The 21,363-nt window shown below is 38.7% G+C and overlaps 1 protein-coding gene across 2 annotated transcripts in view; it reads right to left on the reverse strand.

Moving 5' to 3' along the window:
* LOC111146896 (YEATS domain containing 2) overlaps positions 1 to 21,363 on the reverse strand; it is a 120,706-nt gene that overhangs the window by 79,075 nt on the left and 20,268 nt on the right. Inside the window, exons 2-5 of one of the 2 annotated variants that reach the window (XM_022502629.1) lie at positions 10,740 to 10,857; positions 6,538 to 6,635; positions 5,767 to 5,859; positions 1,215 to 1,460 (exon numbers count right to left, since the gene is read on the reverse strand). In XM_022502629.1, coding sequence (XP_022358337.1) covers positions 1,215 to 1,460; positions 5,767 to 5,859; positions 6,538 to 6,635; positions 10,740 to 10,839 — 537 coding nt within the window. In that variant the 5' untranslated portion in view covers positions 10,840 to 10,857. Of the gene's footprint in view, positions 1 to 1,214; positions 1,461 to 5,766; positions 5,860 to 6,537; positions 6,636 to 10,739; positions 10,858 to 21,363 lie in introns of those variants that run through there. The other variant, XM_022502637.1, reaches the window with a different exon arrangement.

A 21,363-nucleotide genomic window follows, 5' to 3' on the forward strand; every position in this document is an offset into this window, starting at 1 on the left:
CCCTCCTCTCTCTCTGCCTGCCTCTCTGCCTACTTGTGATCTCTGTCTGTCAAATAAATAAATAAAATCTTAAAAAAAAGTTTTCATTTTTGGGTGGTGGAATTATGAATAACTTTTTTATTTTGTTGTAGTTTAAATTTTCAACAATGAACACATGAATTTGTAACCAGAAAATTTTTTAAATTTAATTTTTATCAAAAATAAATCAAATTCTTGGGGCGCCTGAGTGGCTCAGTGGGTTAAGCCTCTGCATTAGGCTCAGGTCATGATCTCAGGGTCCTGGGATCGAGCCCTGCATCGGGCTCTGGGCTCAGCAGAGAGTCTTCTTCCCCCTCTCTCTCTGTCTGCCTCTCTGCCTACTTGTGATCTCTGTCTGTCAAATATATAAACTATTTTTTTAAAGATTTTATTTATTTATGTATTTATAAGAGGTCACAAGTAGGAAGAGAGGCAAGCAGAGAGAGGGGGAAGCAGGTTCCCTGCTGAGCCGAGAGCCCGATGCAGGGCTTGATCCCAGGACTCTGGGATCATGACCCAAGCTGAAGGCAGAGGCTTTAACCCACTGAGCCACCCAGGCACCCCTAAAAAAACTCTTAAAAAAACAATAAATCAAATTCTTGATGTCTGAATATGCAAAAAGCAGCCTGGATATCTCCTCTATCACAGAACACCTGGCTGAGAAAAATCATCCAATAAGGGCTCTATAGCCAAATATTATACACCAAGAAGTTCAGAGCAGCTTGAGATGGGAACTCAAATAAGGAATTGGCAGGATCAAAGAGGAATAAATGGTTTTCAATTCTATTTATTATTTGTCAAGTTTCCCCCAGTTATAAATCACCTTATAAAAGCATTTAAGTTTCACAAAAATGATGGAGAGAGAACAAACATGACAGGCTGGAAAGACCCTGGACAAGGTCACAGAATTGCCAATTCTTCAAGGTTTCTCTCTTATCAATGTGGATGGCACCTAGGACTGTGCCATATCCAGTTTTGATTCAGTTTAATTCTCAGTTTAATTCAGTTTAATTCTCAGTTCTGATACTTTTGGATATATATAACTGTAAACTCTTTGAGACTCAGTTGCCCCATCTTCAAAAGGGATATAATTAACTTATTTCCTAGAGTTTCTACGAAGGTGAAATGGAATAACACGTATATACTTTAAAAATACTAGTTTCCTTCTCTTCTCCCTCCCACCCATCAAATTATACCCTTCCAGTATTTCGGCTCGGTCTCTGTTCCATGTTGTTTGAGAGTCTTTCTTCTATATCCATATTGCTGTTATTGTCTTTGTCAGATAAGAAGTCATTATGTTGAGATAAAGAATCACTTTCTGAATGATTGGCTGATGGTGTCTCTGATCTCTGATTGGCAGGAGAGGAAGACCTAGATGGTGACTCCAAAAATTTCTTGATAGCAGGATGATTAAAAACCATTGTATCACATGTCTTTGATCCCTGCAAAAATGAAAGCAAACAAAACAAATTTTAATCAAACCTACCAAAAGTAGGTAAATTTTAATCTTCCCAAATCCTGATCTATTTAGGGAACATGCTTAGAATTCTTCAAAATCTGCCCACACCCATAAAATGAAGTCCAAACTCCTTAATGTGGTCTGTACCAACAAAAGCTAGAAAGTGATAATTATGTGAAGGTCCTAACACTAAAAGCTAAAGGTACAAGTTCTCTGAAACTAAATGAAAAATAGAGGTAAATATAAGGTAACATATGGGAAATAAGATTTGACTTTAGGGCGCCTGGGTGGCTCAGTGGTTAAGCCTCTGCCTTAGGCTCAGCTCATCATCTAAGGGTCCTGCAATCGAGGCCCACATTGGGTTCCCCCCACCTTCCTGCCTCTCTGACTACTTGTGATCTCTGTCAAATAAATAAATAAAATCTTAAAAAAAAAAAAAAGTGGGGGGGGACGCCTGGGTGGCTCAGTGGGTTGGGCCGCTGCCTTCAGCTCAGGTCGTGATCCTGGGGTCCTGGGATCGAGTCCCGCATCAGGTTCCTTGCTTGGCGGGGAGCCTGCTTCCTCCTCTCTCTCTGCCTGCCTCTCTGCCTACTTGTGTGTACTCTCTCTCTCTGACAAATAAATAAATAAAATCTTTAAAAAAAATAAAATAAGATTTGACTTAAAATAAAAAACAAGCCTTGGGGCACCTGGGTGGCTCAGTGGGTTAAGCCTCTGCCTTCGGCTCAGGTCAGAATTTCAGGGTCCTGGGATCAAGCCCCACATCAGGCTCTCTGCTCAGCAGGGAGCCTGCTTCCCCGCCCCTCTCTGCCTGTCTCTCTGCCTACTCGTGATCTCTGTCAAAAAAAATAAATAAAATCTTAAAAAAAAAAAAAAAAAGCCTCACACTGCTTTTAATACAAACACATCAACTGCTCTACATACGATGTTCCTATAAAATATATAAAGATATAAAAAAAAGTATATGTAAAATGGCTCCCAAGTAGGAGTAAAATGTAGTATAGAATGCTTTAAAATGATTCATACTTACATGTAAAGTTTGTCATAAGTCCAGTACTGAGGCCTGGAGTATTTCTGTGTTTCTTGTTATTTGGATACAAAATACAGTGTATTCTGTTATAACGGGATACATTCTACGATTCTTAGGAAGCCCAGCTTTTAAAAGCTGTGCAAGGAACATAATTTAGCAGTAAGAAAGGAGCCAGAGGCTAGTATTTCAGAGCAACAAAATTATTGCATCTCAATAATAAAGCGTATTTTGGGGCACTTGGGTGGCTCAGTGGGTTAAAGCCTCTGCCTTCAGCTCAGGTCATGATCCCAGGGTCCTGGGATCGAGCCCTGCATCGGGCTCTCTGCTCAGAGGAGAGCCTGCTTCCTCCTCTCTCTCTGCCTGCCTCTCTGCCTACTTGTGATCTCTATATGGCAAATAAGTAAATAAAATCTTTAAAAATAAATAAATAAATAAATAAATAAATAAACTTAAACAAAATAATAAAGGCTATTTTTTAGAGCTGTGATGTATTTTGTTACAGCAAATGAAAAACAAATGGCAGATCATAATAGACAAAAATACACCTAAATATCTTTCAATTAATTCAAATCAGAATATAACAGGAAAAAAAAATCAGTGCACTTCTAGACTACCAAATAACACAGAGCGGCTAATGGTTTAAAAAAAGACGGGGAGGTGCTGCAGGCACAGTTGGTTAAGCAACAAACTCTTTGTTTCAGCTCAGGTTGTGATCTCAGGGTCATGAGATCAAGCCCCATGTCAGGTTCCCCACTCAGCAGGCAGTCTGCTGAAGTTTCTCTCTCTCCCTCTGCTCCCCATCCCCATCATGCCCTCACTCACACACTCTCTCTAATAATAAACAAATTTTAAAAACAACAACAACAAAACATTAAATAGACAACAGCCTCTTCAGAGTACCTACAAGTCCCATGTCACACAGATAACTAGCTTATAATGTCCATCTTGTTGGATCCAATAGCAAACCACGTAACAGAGGACAGTAAAATCTGCCCTGTTTTGAAGAGTGTCTCCCAAAAATTCATGTCCACTCCGAACCTGTGAATGTGACTTTATTTAGAAACAGGGTCTTTGCAAATGTAATCAAGTTGATACTGTTATACGGGATTAGGGCTTACCTAATAGAAGGGAAATGTGGAGAGAGAGAAACTGTGAAGACATGTAACAGGTAAAACATCCATGTGAAGATAGGGGCAGAAAATGGAGTGATGTAGCCACAAACTAAGGAATGCCAAGGTTTGCCAGCAACTGCCAGAAGGTAGGAGAAGGTGAGGAAGGATTCTTTCCTAGAGCCTTCAGAGAGAGAACATGGTCTAGCAACACCTTGATTTTGGACTGTTAGCCTCCAGAATCACGAAATAATAAATTCCTCTTGTTTTAAGCCATGAAGCTAGTGGCAATTTGTTATGATAGCTCTAAAAAATAGTTCAGACTCTAGTATGTATTAGGGAAACTCCTGCGGTAGAAGAAATAACTACCTAACATGTAAGAAGAAATTCAAATAATGCTCCAGATTTCTAAGACAACATCGGGAGTATGACCAAGGTCAGGTACCCTTGAGAAACACAGGATGACATGAAAGCCAAAATATGGTACATTTCACTTGTAAAAACCATGGGGGACAATGCAAACCAGTATGGCATTGTATGTTCCCCCAGGCCTGCTACCACTCTCATTGAGCCAGTACTATCCAAGAGAATTATCTAATTCTAAGTGAGAAAACTTAGGAAATTTGAAAATGAAAAATGAATAAAAGTTATAGGAAATTATCAAAATATCAAACAAGGACGCCTGGGTGGCTCAGTGGGTTAAGCCTCTGCCTTCAGCTCAGGTCATGATCCCAGGGTCCTGGGATCGAGCCCCACATCAGGCTCTCTGCTCCGAGGGGAGCCTGCTTCCTCCTCTCTCTCTGCCTGCCTCTCTGCCTACTTGTGATCTCTGTCAAATAAATAAATAAAATATTTAAAAAATATATATATCAAACAAGAAGAAACACTTCTGTTTCAGTTTCAATCCTATCCCTATTCCTTAATAAATGGAGTAATCCAGTGGCAATCACATTACCAAAGTGATAAAAACTTAATATTCCAAACAGTTTGTGATATATGAGGTATCTAGTATCACTTATGAAGTATCATTGCCAAAAACTTCTAACTTTAATCAAATCTTTAGACCCAACTATCAGTTTGCAGAAAAACGGAATGAAGGAATAACCCAAGGAAAAACAAACAAACACAAAATGCAGGATAAATGTCCTGATCTCTTTAAATAAGTCAATATCATGGGGAGAAAAGGTGAACTATTTTAGATAAAGTAAGTCTAGAGAAACCAAACAACCAAATGTAGCCCCTGAACTCTGATTAGATTCTACATCAAAAAACAGCTTTAAAAGATATTTTGGGGATGAATGGGAAAATCTGAATATGGACTGATTATCAAATAATTATCAGGAAGTCATACAAGAATATCCTTTAGGAAATGCATGATTTAAGGGTGAGGTATCATGATGCCTGGAACTTATTTTCAAATGTTTTACAGAAAAGTAAGATAGATAAAACAAAGATGACAAAATGTTAAGATGGTGAATATGATGCACAAACAGGTGCTTATTTAATCTCTTCTGTGGATTTGAGATTTTTCATAGGAAGTGAGGGGAAAAAAATCAGGGCTTCCTGAATAGGGTGTATCTACTGAAACTACAAATTGCTATTCATTAGGAAAATCAGTCTATCTAAAACTCACTTCAAAGCTGATCACAACCAAAGGAAGAATAAGGCAAGTTAAAATACAGTCTCACTCAACTTTGTACCTAACAAAGCCTAGGAACAGTGCTAAATATTAGCTGGAGAAGGATTTAATATAAAGTGAAAAATGTTAGGGTGCCTGGTGGCTAAGTTGTCGTTTAAGTATATGACTCCTGATTTCAGCTCAGGCCATGATCTCAGGGTCATGAGACTGACCCCTGTGTCGGGCTCTGCACTGGGCATGCAGCCTGCTTGAGATTTTCTCTCTCCCTCTAACTCTCCTCCACCCCTCGCTCATGCTCTCTCTAAATAAAAAAAATAAAAATAAAGGGAAAAATGATACTTAAGATTATTGACAGTTTATGTATTTTCCCAGGAAGGTAAGATAGGCTTCTTGAGTTCCAAAGGTCAATATAAGAAATGTTTCAAAGGCAGGAATTTCATATCAACACTAATTTCCCCTTCACACACCAAATATGGATAGCCAGAAATGACTGTAGATGAGGAAGACTTACCTCAGAAACTTTTAGAAGTCCTGCAGAAGCATAGTAGTTTGCAACAATGCAGGCACGAAGTTTATCCATCATCCTTCTTGCCTCAATCAGTCGCTAAAAACAAATGTCAACTTGTTACTTTAAAAAACAGAAATCACATATGAAATATACTACAAAAAATTCATAAAATAAGAATACAAATGATCAAAAGCTCAATTCTCTAATAATCGAAGAAAGGCAAATAAAAATGACCATCTCTACCTGTCACACTGCAAAAGATTTTTTAAAGGAATTTCGACAAAAGCCAATTTTACAAGAGTATACAGACATGTTAGTATGTATATTTATGTGTATGTATGCATACTCATTGAGAAATGTCTGCAAAAATAGTAGGTACAAGAGCAAAAAGGAATTTTTTGGGGGGATGGAATTTCAAGTAATTTTTTTCATTACGTATTTCTGCATTTCATTTATAGGGGCAAAATATATATATAGACCTTTTTTCCAAAATGAGAACACTCTTTTTAAAAGAACGGTAAGGGGGTGGGGGGGCACCTGCATGGCTCAGAGCATGATCTCAGGGTCCTGGGATTGAGTCCCGCATGTACATCAGGCTCCTGACTCAGTGGGGAGTGTGCTTCTCCCTCTTCCTCTGCCCCTCCCTACTGCTCATGCACTAATAAATACATCTTTAAATAAATAAAAGAACAGCAAAGGGGAAAAATCATGATTCTATCAACAGATTTTTTTGCAACAGCTTTTTTTAAAAAAAATTATTTATCACCATTATACCTGGTCAATGACTTCAATTTCATGTTCCTTATTCTTCATTTCAAGTGCAAATTGTTCCTTGATAATAGTCTCGATCTTCTGCACAGCAGCATCTCGAGCTGCATAATGAACATAAAATAATCCAAGGTCTAATTACTCAGTGACTATCATGATCTAAGTCAGTATGCAAAAGAAGAAACCCAGGAAACAGTAATTCCTACATGGAGAAACCTAGTGGCTGTCACCTTAACCAATGATGAAAAGTTAACATCACTAACATGGCGGCAAACTGACATAACGCACTGAGAAGTATACATCACTCTAAGGCATTCTGGCCAAAAATGCTAAATCTAATTACAGGGAACATCAAACAAACCCAAACTGAAGGACATTCTACAAAATAACTGGCTTACATGATTCAAACATTAGAGTCAAGGAAGGCAGAAAGGTTGAGGAGATTAAAAGAGATTAAAGAGGTATGACAACAAAATGCACTCTGTGATCCTGGACTGGAGCCTAGAGAGGGAAACGGTTATAAAATACAATACTGCAAAACTGGTAACACCCGAATATGGACTGAATGCTACATAATGTAATGATGAATGTTAAAATTTCCTGCTTCTGATAATAACGTTGCGATTACATAAGACAAATCTTAAGAAACACAACACTTGTGTTTACAGGTGTCCAATTTATTTTCCAGCAATTTAAAAAGAATGATGTGTATATACACCTGCATACACATGTATGTATCTGAGAGAGGGCGCGCGCACATGTGTGTGGGGGGTGGGGAAAAAGACTGATAAATGAGGCAAAATATAAACAACTGGCTAATTAATCTGGATAAAAGACATAAAAGTATTCCTTGCAATTTTTCTGCTTGGAATTATACCAAAATAAAAATTACTGAACAACAAAAAGAAATCCATTAAGATTCTGACAGAAATATTTGGTGACCTGTGAAAAACCACAGTCCCAAAGACAAAGAAAATACAGAGGTAGCTAGAGGGGAGGTATAGTCTGTGACATAAGAGCAGCTCATAAAGAAGGCAGGGAACTTCCTTCTATAGAGAAGGATCTAGCAAGCAATTCAGCAGTTCCTGATCACAACTACCTAAAAGAACAAGCAAAGAAAGAACTCAAAAGTAAAAAAATGCCTCTGGGGCACCTGGTGTCTCAGTCAGTTAAGTGTCCAGCTCTTTTTTTTTTTTTTTTAAGACTTTATTTATTTATTCGACAGAGAGAGAGATCACAAGTAGGCAAAGAGGCAGGCTGGGGCGGGGGGGGGGGGGGCAGAGAGCCCGATGCGGGGCTTGATCCAAGGACCCTGAGATCATGACCTGAGCCAAAGGCAGAGGTTTAGCCCACGAGCCACCCAGGCGTGCCAAAGTGTCCAACTCTTGATTTCCACCCAAGTCATGATTTCAGGGTCATGAGATCAAGCCCCACAACAGGCTCTGTCCTGGGTGTAGAGCCTGCTTGGGATTCTCTCACTCTCTCTGCACCCCGCCCCTCAATCTCTCTCTCTCAAAAAAAAAAAAAAAAAGCCTCTCTCTCCCTCTCTTTTTTTTTTTAAGATTTTATTTATTATTTATTTGAGAGAGGGACAGAAAATATAGTGAGAAAGAGCACAAGCAGGGAGGAAAGGAAGAGGCAAGCTCCCTGCTGAGCAGGGAACCTGATGCAGGGCTTGATCCCAGGACCCTGGGCTCACAATCTGAGCCCGAAGGCAGACGCTTAACCAACTGAGCTACCCAGGCACCCCCACAAGCCTCTACTCTTGAAAGCAATAACGTACTATATGATAACTAGAATTTAAATAAAAATTCAAGGGGTCACCTGAGTGGCACAGTCAGGTGAGTGACTCTTAGTTTTAGCTCAGATCATGATCTTAGCGTCATGAGATAGAGTCTGAAGTCATGGTGTCTGCTAGAGATTCTCCCCTCTCTCCCTGCCTCTCCCCCATGCACGCTCTCTCTCCCTATCAAACAAACAAATCTTTAAAAAAAAAACTTGAAATTAAAAAAAGGAGGATTAAAAAAATGCCTCTAGAGGTCACAGAATTCAGATGATGACTACTCAAAGTAATATGCAACTCAGAGTTTAAAATATCCAGATACAAGAGGAAAAAAGAGCCAAAGAACTGCTTGAAAACCCTGGAATTTGGGGGCATTTGGCTGGCTCAGTCAGTACAGCAAGAGACTCTTGATGTTGGGGTTCTAAGTTCAAATCCTACACTGGGTGTCGAGATTACTTAAAAATAAAATCCTTAAAAAAGAAAAAAAAAAAAAAACCCTGGGAATTATACAAAGTGAGCCTATGTCTACAATATGAAAAAAAAAAATGATGTTCACGCATGCTTTGGAGTGTATGAAAAATTACAGAGAAATTTGGACCCTCTGATGACCCATGTAATTTTCTCCCTGTAAAATATGTCATTAAACTGGCAACTACAAACCAATAATGGTATAAGTGGTATAAGTGAGCATTCTTATGGATAGTCTGCATGGAGGAAAATGACTGCTTTTTGTCATTGTGAAAGAGTATTTTCTAGTATCACTATATATATCCTTATATATATATATCCTTGTGTGTACAAACCAGCAGATACTCTTAGGGAAAAGAGGCTGAAGTCAGAGACCTTGATCACTGAAGGCTGTTTTATCATAAGCTCCTTAGAGAGAAACTCTTCTAAATTACGTCTTTCATGGAATAAATAAAAACAAAACAATATAAGCAAAAGGAAGTATTCAGAAGCAAAATTCTGAAAAATAGGGACGCCTGGGTGGCTCAGTTGGTTAAGCAGCTGCCTTCGGCTCAGGTCATGATCCCAGCGTCCTGGGATCGAGTCCCACATCGGGCTCCTTGCTTGGCAGGGAGCCTGCTTCTCCTTCTGCCTCTGCCTGCCACTCTGTCTGCCTGTGCTCGCTCTCGCTTCTCTCTCTATGACAAATAAATGAATAAAATCTTTAAAAAAAAAAATTCTGAAAAATAAAAATACGGTTTGGGATTAGGCACAGAATGGTCACCAAGAGGAAGAATAGCAAATTATCCCTCAGTAGGAAAAACTATCCCTGCTTAGGCTAAGTACCTGGGAAATTACACTTTATTTTTAAAGTGAAATTATTATGTTCACTAAAACAATCAGTTTTCCTTCTTATTTTTATTAAAAAAGTCATGCCATCTGATGCATTTGAGTAATGGATATAAGTGTCACAGTCTTTGGCTTATTACTGAAAGGAAATAATTTCCTTATAAATAAAATAACTGAATGAGGAGAAAGGTTGCAGTGAAATGTTTTCATTATTTGGAATTCAATTTGATAATTTTTGGTCCACAAAGACTTTTGGGAGGTACATAGGACTTGACTGCACTTGGAGACACAAATTTTCTTTCACTACTTCAACACCAGGGGCACTAATCTTTGTGGAGCTACAACACTATGACTTGGATGCCTTCTGTACCCAGCCGTGTCAGTTTACATAGATTTATTATTTGAATAAACAGCAGTGAATTTCAGCAATAATTTGTTTAAAAAACCCAAATTCAGCACCTTCTCCTGAGATACCTTAAAATATTCTGGGTAGCTACAGACACATAGTTGATAATTTGCTCTTCAACTAATCATATGATCTTAGGCAAGTAATTTCACGTCTCTGAGCCTAAACTACTAGCAGCTAAGTGCAAGGGTTAAACCAGATCAGAATCTTGCAAATTCAGGTCCTTCATATACCACCTTTAAGTTACCTACACTACATCTGAGAATCATATGAAACATCTAATTCACATAATTAAATAATATATTTAAATAATTTTAGCCTTATCCTAAGCAACAGTAGTCATGAAACTATGAGTTTGATGAGACCGTGTATTTCCAACAGACATTAAAATAATATGGCACTACTGCAATAAAAAACCTTAATCCATGTACCACCCATTATCATCTACCCATACTGCATATTGTAAGACTTTATGGTTATGCCCAACACACCATGATAGCTAAAACTTTCAGCCAGTCTCACTATTGACACTTTCACTGTCTATGTGATTGTCTTCTGGTCTTCGTTGGTACACACAGTGGATTGCTATTAACAGAGCATTTAACTAATCCCTCTTCAGATTATACAAAACAGTGGAAATGCATTTTGTCTTAATCCCTATAAATCTTATAAGGAAGCACATCTCAACAAAGAAATAATTTCTCAAAGCAGGTGCATTCGTACCTGAATTCTCAATTGCTTTATGACGCTTATTTGGAAGGGCCACAGACACGTCCTCATAATCTGGATCAGTTTCTTTGATTGTTCGCTTGAGTCCAGACATGATGACATTCGTTTTTCACTGTGAAGTAGTAATAAATGAATAAATAAACACTGCTTGATGCTAGTACTTATAACTGTATGTGTACACATAAATGAAGAGAATAAATACTACATAATACTGAACTCTTAAGTCTCTATCTAAGACATATATATATCCCTGTTAAAGTCAAAAGCATAACTAACTTCAAAAGTTTACTAAAAACAGGGGCGCCTGGGTGGCTCAGTTGGTTAAGTGTCCAACACTTGATGTTGACGCAGGTTATGATCTCAGGGTCGTGAGACTGAGCCAAGCGTCAGGCTCCCCCCACAATAGAGAGTCAGCTAGAGATTTTCTCTCCCTCTCCATCTATAATTCATCCCCCACCCGCTGCATGCACATACTCTCTGATAAATACGTAAATTTTTTTAAGTTAACTAAAAACAAAAACAAACCATCATCATCTGTCAGAAAATGTAGGTTTCCCTTTCAAGAGAAAATCCTATAATAAGGTAGCACATTGCTCAGACTTTTCAAAAGGAGCCAGGCTTTCACAGAAGGGCATTCATAAATTAAGGAAAGAAACCAGACTTTGATGAAAACATGGTAAAGTCCAAATAGCACCTTGGAATTCATAATACAAAACAGGAGCAATACATATAGTTAAGCTCTTAATAAATAATTTATCATACAAGTCCTCTTTCTGATCCTTACATAGTGCCTGCTACATAACAGGTACTCAATAAATATTATTGTTACTGATCACTTTTCATTACTCATAATAAACCCAAATCATAGACATATTAGCAAGTTTGCAAAATAGTAAGTCCTACGTGTACAGGTCTTCAAATAAAACAATCCCATAAATCTTCTAGATCAGTACAGTACCCATACATTAGCAACTACTCATATGTGGTTATTTAAAGTTAGTTAAAAATTAAAAAAAATAAAAAAATAAAGTTAATTCAAAATTCAGTTCCTTTCTTCCACATTTCAATTTTTCTTTTTTTCTTTTAAAACAAGAGAACAAGAAGAGGGGGAGGGGCAGATGGAGAAGCAGACTCCCCACCAAGCAGAAAGCCTGATGTGGCACTTGATTCCAGGACCTTGGGATCATGACCTGAGCCAAAGGCAGAAGCTTAACTGACTGAGCCACCCAGGCATCCCAGATTTCAATTTTTTAATTTCAGAACTAAACACATTTCAAGTGCTCAACAGCTATCAGCGGCTAGCAGATACAGAACACTTATATCATTGCAAAAAGTTCTACTGGACACTGTTCCTCTTCCAAACTGTGTTACATTGAGCACTTAGTAATATTTCATGAGTTAGCTTAGGAAATGCTGTCCAAACCAGCACTGTCCAAAAGTCATATAATGTGAGCCATGTATGGAATTTATTTTTTTTAAGATTTTATTTATTTATTTGACAGAGATCACAAGTAGGCAGGGGCGGGAGGGTTGGGGGAGAGCAGGCTCCCCGCTGAGCAGAGAGCCCGATGTGGGGCTCAATCCCAGGACCCCGGGATCATGACCTGAGCCAAAGGCAGAGGCTTTAACCCACAGAGCCACTCAGGCGCCCCAGTCATGTATGGAATTTAAAATTCTCTAGCAGCCACATTAAAAAAAGGAATAAAAGGGGCACCTGGCTGGCTCAGTCAGTAGAGCATGCAACTCTTGATCTCAGGGTCATGAGACTGAGCTTCACACTGAGTGTAGAGATTACTTTAAAAAAAAAAAAAAAGGAAAAAGAAATGGATGAAATTAATTTTAATTGTATTTTTACTTAACCAGTGTACCCAAAATATTATCATTCCAACAACGTAGTCAATATAAACAGTTAGCAATAAAATATTTTACATTCTTATCTCTGTGCTGAGTCTTTAAAATCCAGTGTGTATTTTACAGTTAGAGCACATCTCAATTTGGACCAGCCACACTTCAAAGGCTCAATAACCACCTGTGGCTAGTGACTCCCTTACTGGGCATCGAGGGCCTACCCATACAGTATACAGATAAGAAGACAGCCTCGGGGTAGTTATGAGTTGTCCCTTAGAGCATTAATCTACAACACAGAAAAGACAAGAAGAGCTCCCTGATTTCCAAACCTCTGTTCTATCACTAATGGTTATTTACTTAACCAAAAGGCAAAAATATACAATATGTATTTACTGAGGTGATTAAATTTTTAAAATAAAATTAATTAAAAATGTTAACTCAAAAATATTTTTTATTGAAAGTTATAAAAGAACTAACACTTGAAAAGTTTCTTGGCTTAGTCCAGTTCTATTACCCATCCCAGAGATAGGCTCACATGATTTAGCTGGGAGAGGAACCCATTATGTAATGAAATATATTTAAGTCCTAGATCTAAGAGATCATTTTCTCCCGTTACTGCTACTTTGTGTAATAAGCTCAAAATGTTCTAAAAACTTCAGCACTTATAAACATCCAGAATTAAGCCATTTAATGTTTCTTCACCATCATTACACACCTGCTATAATTTAGAATATAAATGAGTCTTTACTTTTGTAAAGGCCCTGAATCCAACTGTTATTTGCTGTTTCTAAAGCTTATAAAAAGTGAGCATAATGGGACACCTGGCTGGTTCAGTTGGTAGAGCATGCAACTCTTGACCTCGGGTCATGATTTATGCCCCACGTTGAGTGCAGCGCTTACTAAAAATAAGATAAAAAATAATTTTTTTTTTTTAAATGAGAGTAAGTTCTTGCCTTCTCTATTTGGTCTGCAACTAGTTTTAGACAACATGAAAAAATCTTGGGCCATTAGATAAAGAATACATTGTTTAAAAAAAAAAAATCAACAAACCTCATTCTACTCTAATGCAGATGGAAAAAAACATATATCCTATTCTCTGATAAACCTAGAAACAGATATAGACACATCCTAGCTGGTCTTTAAACCTGTTTCTGTGCAACACCATTTCTTGGTGACGCCCTGTCTCCTACAGCTTTCCAGAGTTTTATGAGATTATCTGTAAAGATGAGTGAGTTCAGCATCACCTTCACTCACCCATTCCATGGGCCTCGTTATCTGAATATTCTCCTCCTACTTCCCTAGAGTAATAGTAGCTCCTCTCCAGGAAGGCTGGGGATCTTTGAAGAAAAGAGTATTTTATTTCACCCTCATTTAAGGTTTGCTCTTTTTGCTCTAAAACTAAGGAAACAGAAGGGAAAAATGAGAAGAGTTTGGTTGTGGAGGGTTGGGGTAGATAAGGAAGAAACCACCAATGAGTTAATTTGTACTGCCAAGGTCATTCGTAATTCATGCAGCCCTTGTAATAAAGCTTTTCCTGTCTTCTCTGGGCATAGATTTGAGTTTCTGATAAACATGTTTAGAAAGATTTAGACTGGGGTGCCTGGGTGGCCCAGTGGGTTAAAGCCTCTGCCTTCAGTTCAGGTCATGATCCCAGGGTCCTTGGATCAAGCCCTGCATTGGGCTCTCTGCTCAGAAGGGAGCCTGCTTCCCCCTCTCTTTGCCTGCCTCTCTGCCTACTTATGATCTCTGTCAAATACATAAATAAAATCTAAAAAAAAAAAAAAAGATTTAGGACTATACTGTCACTTTTTAATAACTCAGGTCTGCTTCTGTCTAGCAAGAACAATACTAAAGTATACACATGCCACATTCAAGTATCCACCAGCTAAGGCTAGGAACAACTGCTGGGGCGTGCTCTCATCACGATGGAATGAGTGAGAGAATGGAATGTGTAACAAATGACCCATGGTCATGTTAAGTTTCAGATTCTTGTCTGACTTTGAGATTTATGAAAAGGATATAGGAACAGTTGCTAGATATTGTAAGATTCAACTCTGAAACAAAATGTCCTATTAATCCTCTTTAGGTTTTGAATCAAATGAAACAAAAGAGTACAGAGATGGTAAATGTGAATTGCTTAAAGAAAAAAGTCTGTCACTGTTTATAATTAGTCTGTGAGAAAGGATTTTCTCCATATCATGGGACCACATCCACATTCAAAAATGTAAGTAATGCTGATTCCTCTAATTTAAAATACTTAGGTCACTGGGCGCCTGGGTGGCTCGGCTGGTTAAGCGACTGCCGTCAGCTCAGGTCATGATCCCAGAGTCCCAGGACAGATTGGGCTCCCAGCTAAGCGGGGAGTCTGCTTCTCACTCTGACCTCCTCCCCTGTCATGCTCACTCTCTCTCTCTCTCTCTCTCAAATAAATAAATAAAATCTTAAAACAATAATTTAAAAAAATAAAATATTTATGTCATTTAAACCAGCTCATTATAAGAAATTAACGGCTTGGGGCACCTGGCTGGTTCAGTCAGTGGAGTGTGTAACTCTTGATCTTGGAGTTGTGAGTTCAAGCCCCACACTGGGCATGGAGGTTACTTATAAATAAATAGGGGAGTCAAAATGGCGGAGAAGTAGCAGGCTGAGACTACATCAGGTAGCAGGAGATCAGCTAGATAGCTTATCAATCCATTGCGAACACCTACAAACCCAACAGGAGACCGAAGAGAAGAACAGCAACAATTCTAGAAACAGAAAATCGACCACTTTCTGAAAGGTAGGACTGGCGGAGAGGTGAATCCAAAGCGACGGGAAGATAGACCGCGGGGGGAGAGGCCGGCTCCCAGCAAGTGGAGGAGCAACGGAGCACAAAATCAGGACTTTTAAAAGTTCTGCTCCATTGAGGGACATCGCTCCAGAGGCTAAACTGGGGTGAAGCCCACACGGGATCAGCGTGGCCCCAGGTCCCGCGGGGTCACAGAAGGATCGGGGGTGTCTGAGTGTCACAGAGCTCGCAGGTATTAGAGCAGGGAAGCCGGCTACAGAGACAGAGCCGAGGAGTGAGCTCTCAGCTCGGGGTTACCTTGAACCGGTTGCAGGCTGGGTGAGCTCGGAGCGCAGCCAGAGGCCAGGGAGATGGGAGTGACTGGGCACTTTTCTCTGAGGGCGCACTGAGGAGTGGGGCCCCAAGCTCTCGGCTCCTCCGGGCCGGAGACCGGGAGGCCGCCATCTTCATTCCCGTCCTCCGGAACTCTACAGAAAGCTTTCAGGGAACAAAATCTCCCGAAACTGAACCCGAACGGATTACTTAGCCCAGCCCCTGGTAAGGGCCCTGCAATTCCGCCTGAGGCAAAGACAATTGAGAATCACTACAACATGCCCCTCCCCGAGAAGATCAACAAGAAATCCAGCCAAGACCAAGTTCACGTACCAAGGAGAACAGCAGAATTCCAGAGGAGGAGAAAGCAAAGCATGGAATTCATGGCTTTCTCCCCATGATTCCTTAGTCTTACAGTTAATTTAATTTTTTTTAATTTTATTTTCTTCTTCTAAATTTTTTTAACTTTTACCCTTTCCTCTTTTAACGTTTTTTAACTAGTTTATCTTAACAAGACCTTTCATTAAAAAATAATAATAATAATAATAATATTTTTTGAACCTTCATTATTAGAGTCATATTTTATCCTTCATTGTATCTAACTTCATTTTTTGTATACACACAGGGTTTTTTCTTCTAAAAACTTTGGAGTACAACTTCTTCTAATAGATCAAAATACGCCCTAAATCTAGCTCCGGGCCTGTTCTACTCTCCAGCTTGAGCAAAATCTCTCCACTTTCTTTTTCTGTATTCTCCCAACCAACTTACTTTATCAACTCCTTTTTTAGAAATTAAAAAAAAATTTTTTTCATCTTTATAGGCATATTCCATCCCTTCATTGTGTTTACCCTTATATGTGTTTTTCATTCTTTAAAATTTTGGGAGGTAGTTTCTTCTAAGAGACCAAAATACTCCCAAAATTAAGTGGATGACCCTGTTCTAGTCACCAGTCTAATATATATATTTTTTTCTTTTTTATATTTTTTAAAATTTGTTTTCTTTTTTATTTTTTTTTTTATTATTTTTTCTGAACTTCTTTTATCCTCTTTCTCCCCACCATGATTTGGGGTCTCTTCTGATTTGGCTAAAGCACATTTTCCTGGGGTCTTTGCCACCCTTTTAGTATTTTATTTGCTCCTTCATATATTCTTATCTGGACAAATAGACAAGGCAGAAAAACTCACCACAAAAAAAAAAGAACAAGAGGCAATACCAAAGCCTAGGGACCTAATCAATATGGACATTGGTAATATGTCAGATCTAGAGTTCAGAATGACGATTCTCAAGGTTCTAGCGGGGCTCGAAAAAGGCATAGAAGATATTAGAGAAACCCTCCCTGGAGAGATAAAAGCCCTTTCTGGAGAAATAAGAGAACTAAAATCTAACCAAGTTGAAATAAAAAACCTATTTATGAGGTGCAATAAAAAATGGAGGCTCTTACTGCTAGGATAAATGAGGTAGAAGAAAGAATTAGTGATATAGAAGACCAAATGACAGAGAATAAAGAAGCTGAGCAAAAGAGAGACAAACAAATACTGGACCATGAGGGGAGAATTCGAGAGATAAGTGACACCATAAGACGAAACAACATTAGCATAATTGGGATTCCAGAAGAAGAAGAGAGAGGAGAGCAGAAGGTATATTGGAGAGAATTATTGTAGAGAATTTCGCTAATATGGCAAAGGGAACAAGCATCAAAATCCAGGAGGTGCAGAGAACCCCCCTCAAAATCAATAAGAATAGGTCCACACCCCGTCACCTAATAGTAAGTCTTAGCGACAAAGAGAAAATCCTGAAAGCAGCCCAGGAAAAGAAGTCTGTAACATACAATGGTAAAAATATTAGGCTGGCAGCAGACTTATCCACAGAGACCTGGCAGGCCAGAAAGAGCTGGCATGATATATTCAGAGCACTAAACGAGAAAAACATGCAGCCGAGAATACTATATCCAGCTAGGCTATCATTGAAAATAGAAGGAGAGATTAAAAGCTTCCAGGACAAACAAAAACTGAAAGAATTTGCAAACACCAAACCAGCTCTACAGGAAATATTGAAAGGGGTCCTCTAAGCAAAGAGAGACCCTAAAAGTAGTAGATCAGAAAGGAACAGACAATAAACAGTTAACAGTTACCTTACAGGCAATACAATGGCACTAAACTCATATATCTCAATAGTTACCCTAAATGTTAATGGGCTAAATGCCCCAATCAAAAGACACAGGGTATCAGAATGGATAAAAAACCAAAACCCATCAATATGCTGCCTACAAGAAACTCATTTTAGACCCGAAGACACCTCCAGATTTAAAGTGAGGGGGTGGAAAAGAATTTACCATGCTAATGGACATCAGAAGAAGGCTGGGGTGGCAATCCTTATATCAAATCAATTAGACTTTAAGCCAAAGACTATAACAAGAGATGAGGAACGACACTATATCATACTCAAAGGATCGGTCCAACAAGAAGATCTAACAATTTTAAATATCTATGCCCCTACCGTGGGAGCAGCCAACTATATAAACCAATTAATAACAAAATCAAAGAAACACATCGACAATAATACAATAATAGTAGGGGACTTTAACACTCCCCTCACTGAAATGGACAGATCATCCAAGCAAAAGATCAACAAGGAAATCAAGGCCTTAAATGACACACTGGACCAGATGGACATCACAGATATATTCAGAACATTTCATCCCAAAGCAACAGAATACACATTCTTCTCTAGTGCACATGGAACATTCTCCAGAATAGATCACATCCTGGGTCACAAATCAGGTCTCAACAGGTATCAAAAGATTGGGATCATTCCCTGAATATTTTCAGACCACAATGCTCTGAAACTAGAACTCAATCATAAGAGGAAATTTGGAAAGAACCCAAATACAAGGAGACTAAACAGCATCCTTCTAAAGAATGAATGGGTCAACCAAGAAATTAAGGAAGAATTGAAAAAATTCATGGAAACAAATGATAATGAAAACACAACGGTTCAAAATCTGTGGGACACAGCAAAGGCGGTCCTGAGAGGAAAATATATAGCGGTACAAGCCTTTCTCAAGAAACAAGAAAGGTCTCAAATACACAACCTAACCCTACACCTAAAGGAGCTGGAGAAAGAACAACAAAGAAAGCCTAAACCCAGCAGGAGAAGAGAAATCATAAAGATCAGAGCAGAAATCAATGAAATAGAAACCAAAAAACCAATAGAACAAATCAACGAAACTAGGAGCTGGTTCTTTGAAAGAATTAATAAGATTGATAAACCCCTGGCCAGACTTATCAAAAAGAAAAGAGAAAGGACCCAAATAAATAAAATCATGAATGAAAGAGGAGAGATCACAACCAACACCAAAGAAATACAAACAACTGTAAGAACATATTATGAACAACTCTATGGCAACAAATTTGACAATCTGGAAGAAATGAATGCATTCCTGGAGACATATAAACTACCACAACTGAACCAGGAAGAAACAGAAAACCTGAACAGACCTATAACCAGTAAGGAGATTAAAACAGTCATCAAAAATCTCCAAACAAACAAAAGCCCAGGGCCAGACAGCTTCCCAGGGAATTCTACCAAACATTTAAAGAAGAATTAATACCTATTCTCCTGAAACTGTTCCAAAAAATAGAAATGGAAGGAAAACTTCCAAACTAATTTTATGAGGCCAGCATCACCTTGATCCCCAAACCAGACAAGGATCCCATCAAAAAAGAGAATTACAGACCAATATCCTTGATCAGATACAAAAATTCTCACCAAAATACTAGCCAATAGGATCCAACAGTACTTTAAAAAGATTATTCACCATGACCAAGTGGGATTTATTCCAGGGCTGCAAGGTTGGTTCAACATCTGCAAATCAATCAATGTGATACAATACATTAATAAAAGAAAGAACAAGAACCATATGATACTCTCCATCAATGCTGAAAAAGCATTTGACAAAGTACAGCATCCCTTCCTGATCAAAACTCTTCAAAGTGTAGGGATAGAGGGTACATACCTCAATATCATCAAAGCCATCTATGAAAAACCCACCGCAAATATCATTCTCAATGGAGAAAAACTGAAAGCTTTTCCGCTACGGTCAGGAACACGGCAGGGATGTCCGTTATCACCACTGCTATTCAACATAGTACTAGAAGTCCTAGCCTCAGCAATCAGACAACAAAAAGAAATTAAAGGCATCCAAATCGGCAAAGAAGAAGTCAAACTATCACTTTTTGCAGATGATATGATACTGTATGTGGAAAACTCAAAAGGCTCCACTACAAAACTGCTAGAACTTGTACAGGAATTCAGTAAAGTGTCAGGATATAAAATCAATGCACAGAAATCAGTTGCATTTCTCTACACCACCAACAAGACAGAAGAAAGAGAAATTAAGGAGTCAATCCCACTTACAGTTGCACCCAAAACCATAAGATACCTAGGAATAAACCTAACCAAAGAGGCAAGGAATCTATACTCAGAAAACTATAAAGTACTCATGAAAGAAATTGAGGAAGACACAAGGAAATGGAAAAATGTTCCATGCTCCTGGATTGGAAGAATAAATATTGTGAAAATGTCTATGCTACCTAAAGCAATCTACACATTTAATGCAATCCCTATCAAAATCCCATCCATTTTTTTCAAAGAAATGGAACAAATAATCCTAAAATTTATATGGAACCAGAAAAGACCTCGAATAGCCAAAGGAATATTGAAAAAGAAAGCCAAAGTTGGTGGCATCACAATTCCGGACTTCAAGCTCTATTACAAAGCTGTCATCATCAAGACAGCATGGTACTGGCACAAAAACAGACACATAGATCAATGGAACAGAACAGAGAGCCCAGAAATAGACCCTCAACTCTATGGTCAACTAATCTTCGATAAAGCAGGAAGAATGTCCAATGGAAAAAAGACAGTCTGTTCAACAAATGGTGTTGGGAAAATTGGACAGCCACATGCAGAAAAATGAAATTGGACCATTTCCTTACACCACATGCGAAAATAGACTCAAAATGGATGAAGGACCTCAATGTGAGAAAGGAATCCATCAAAATCCTTGAGGAGAATACAGACAGCAACCTCTTTGACCTCAACCGCAGCAACTTCTTCCTAGGAACATCGCCAAAGGCAAGGGAAGCAAGGGCAAAAATGAACTATTGGGATTTCATCAAGATCAAAAGCTTTTGCACAGCAAAGGAAACAGTTAACAAAACCAAAAGACAACTGACAGAATGGGAAGATATTTGCAAATGACATATAAGATAAAGGGCTAGTATCCAAAATCTATAAAGAGCTTAGCAAACTCAACACCCAAAGGACAAATAATCCAATCAAGAAATGGGCAGAGGAAATGAACAGACATTTCTGCAAAGAAGACATCCAGATGGCCAACAGACACATGAAAAAGTGCTCCACATCACTCGGCATCAGAGAAATACAAATCAAAACCACAATGAGATACCACCTCACACCAGTCAGAATGGCTAAAATTAACAATTCAGGAAATGACAGATGCTGGCGAGGATGCGGAGAAAGGGGAACCCTCCTACACTGTTGGTGGGAATGCAAGCTGGTGCAACCTCTCTGGAAAACAGCATGGAGGTTCCTCAAAAAGTTGAAAATAGAGCTACCCTATGACCCAGCAATTGCACTACTGGGTAT

The sequence above is a fragment of the Enhydra lutris genome, unplaced genomic scaffold (assembly GCF_002288905.1).
Source record: "Enhydra lutris kenyoni isolate GAN:26980312 unplaced genomic scaffold, ASM228890v2 scaffoldscaffold2, whole genome shotgun sequence".
Classification (NCBI taxonomy): domain Eukaryota; kingdom Metazoa; phylum Chordata; class Mammalia; order Carnivora; family Mustelidae; genus Enhydra; species Enhydra lutris.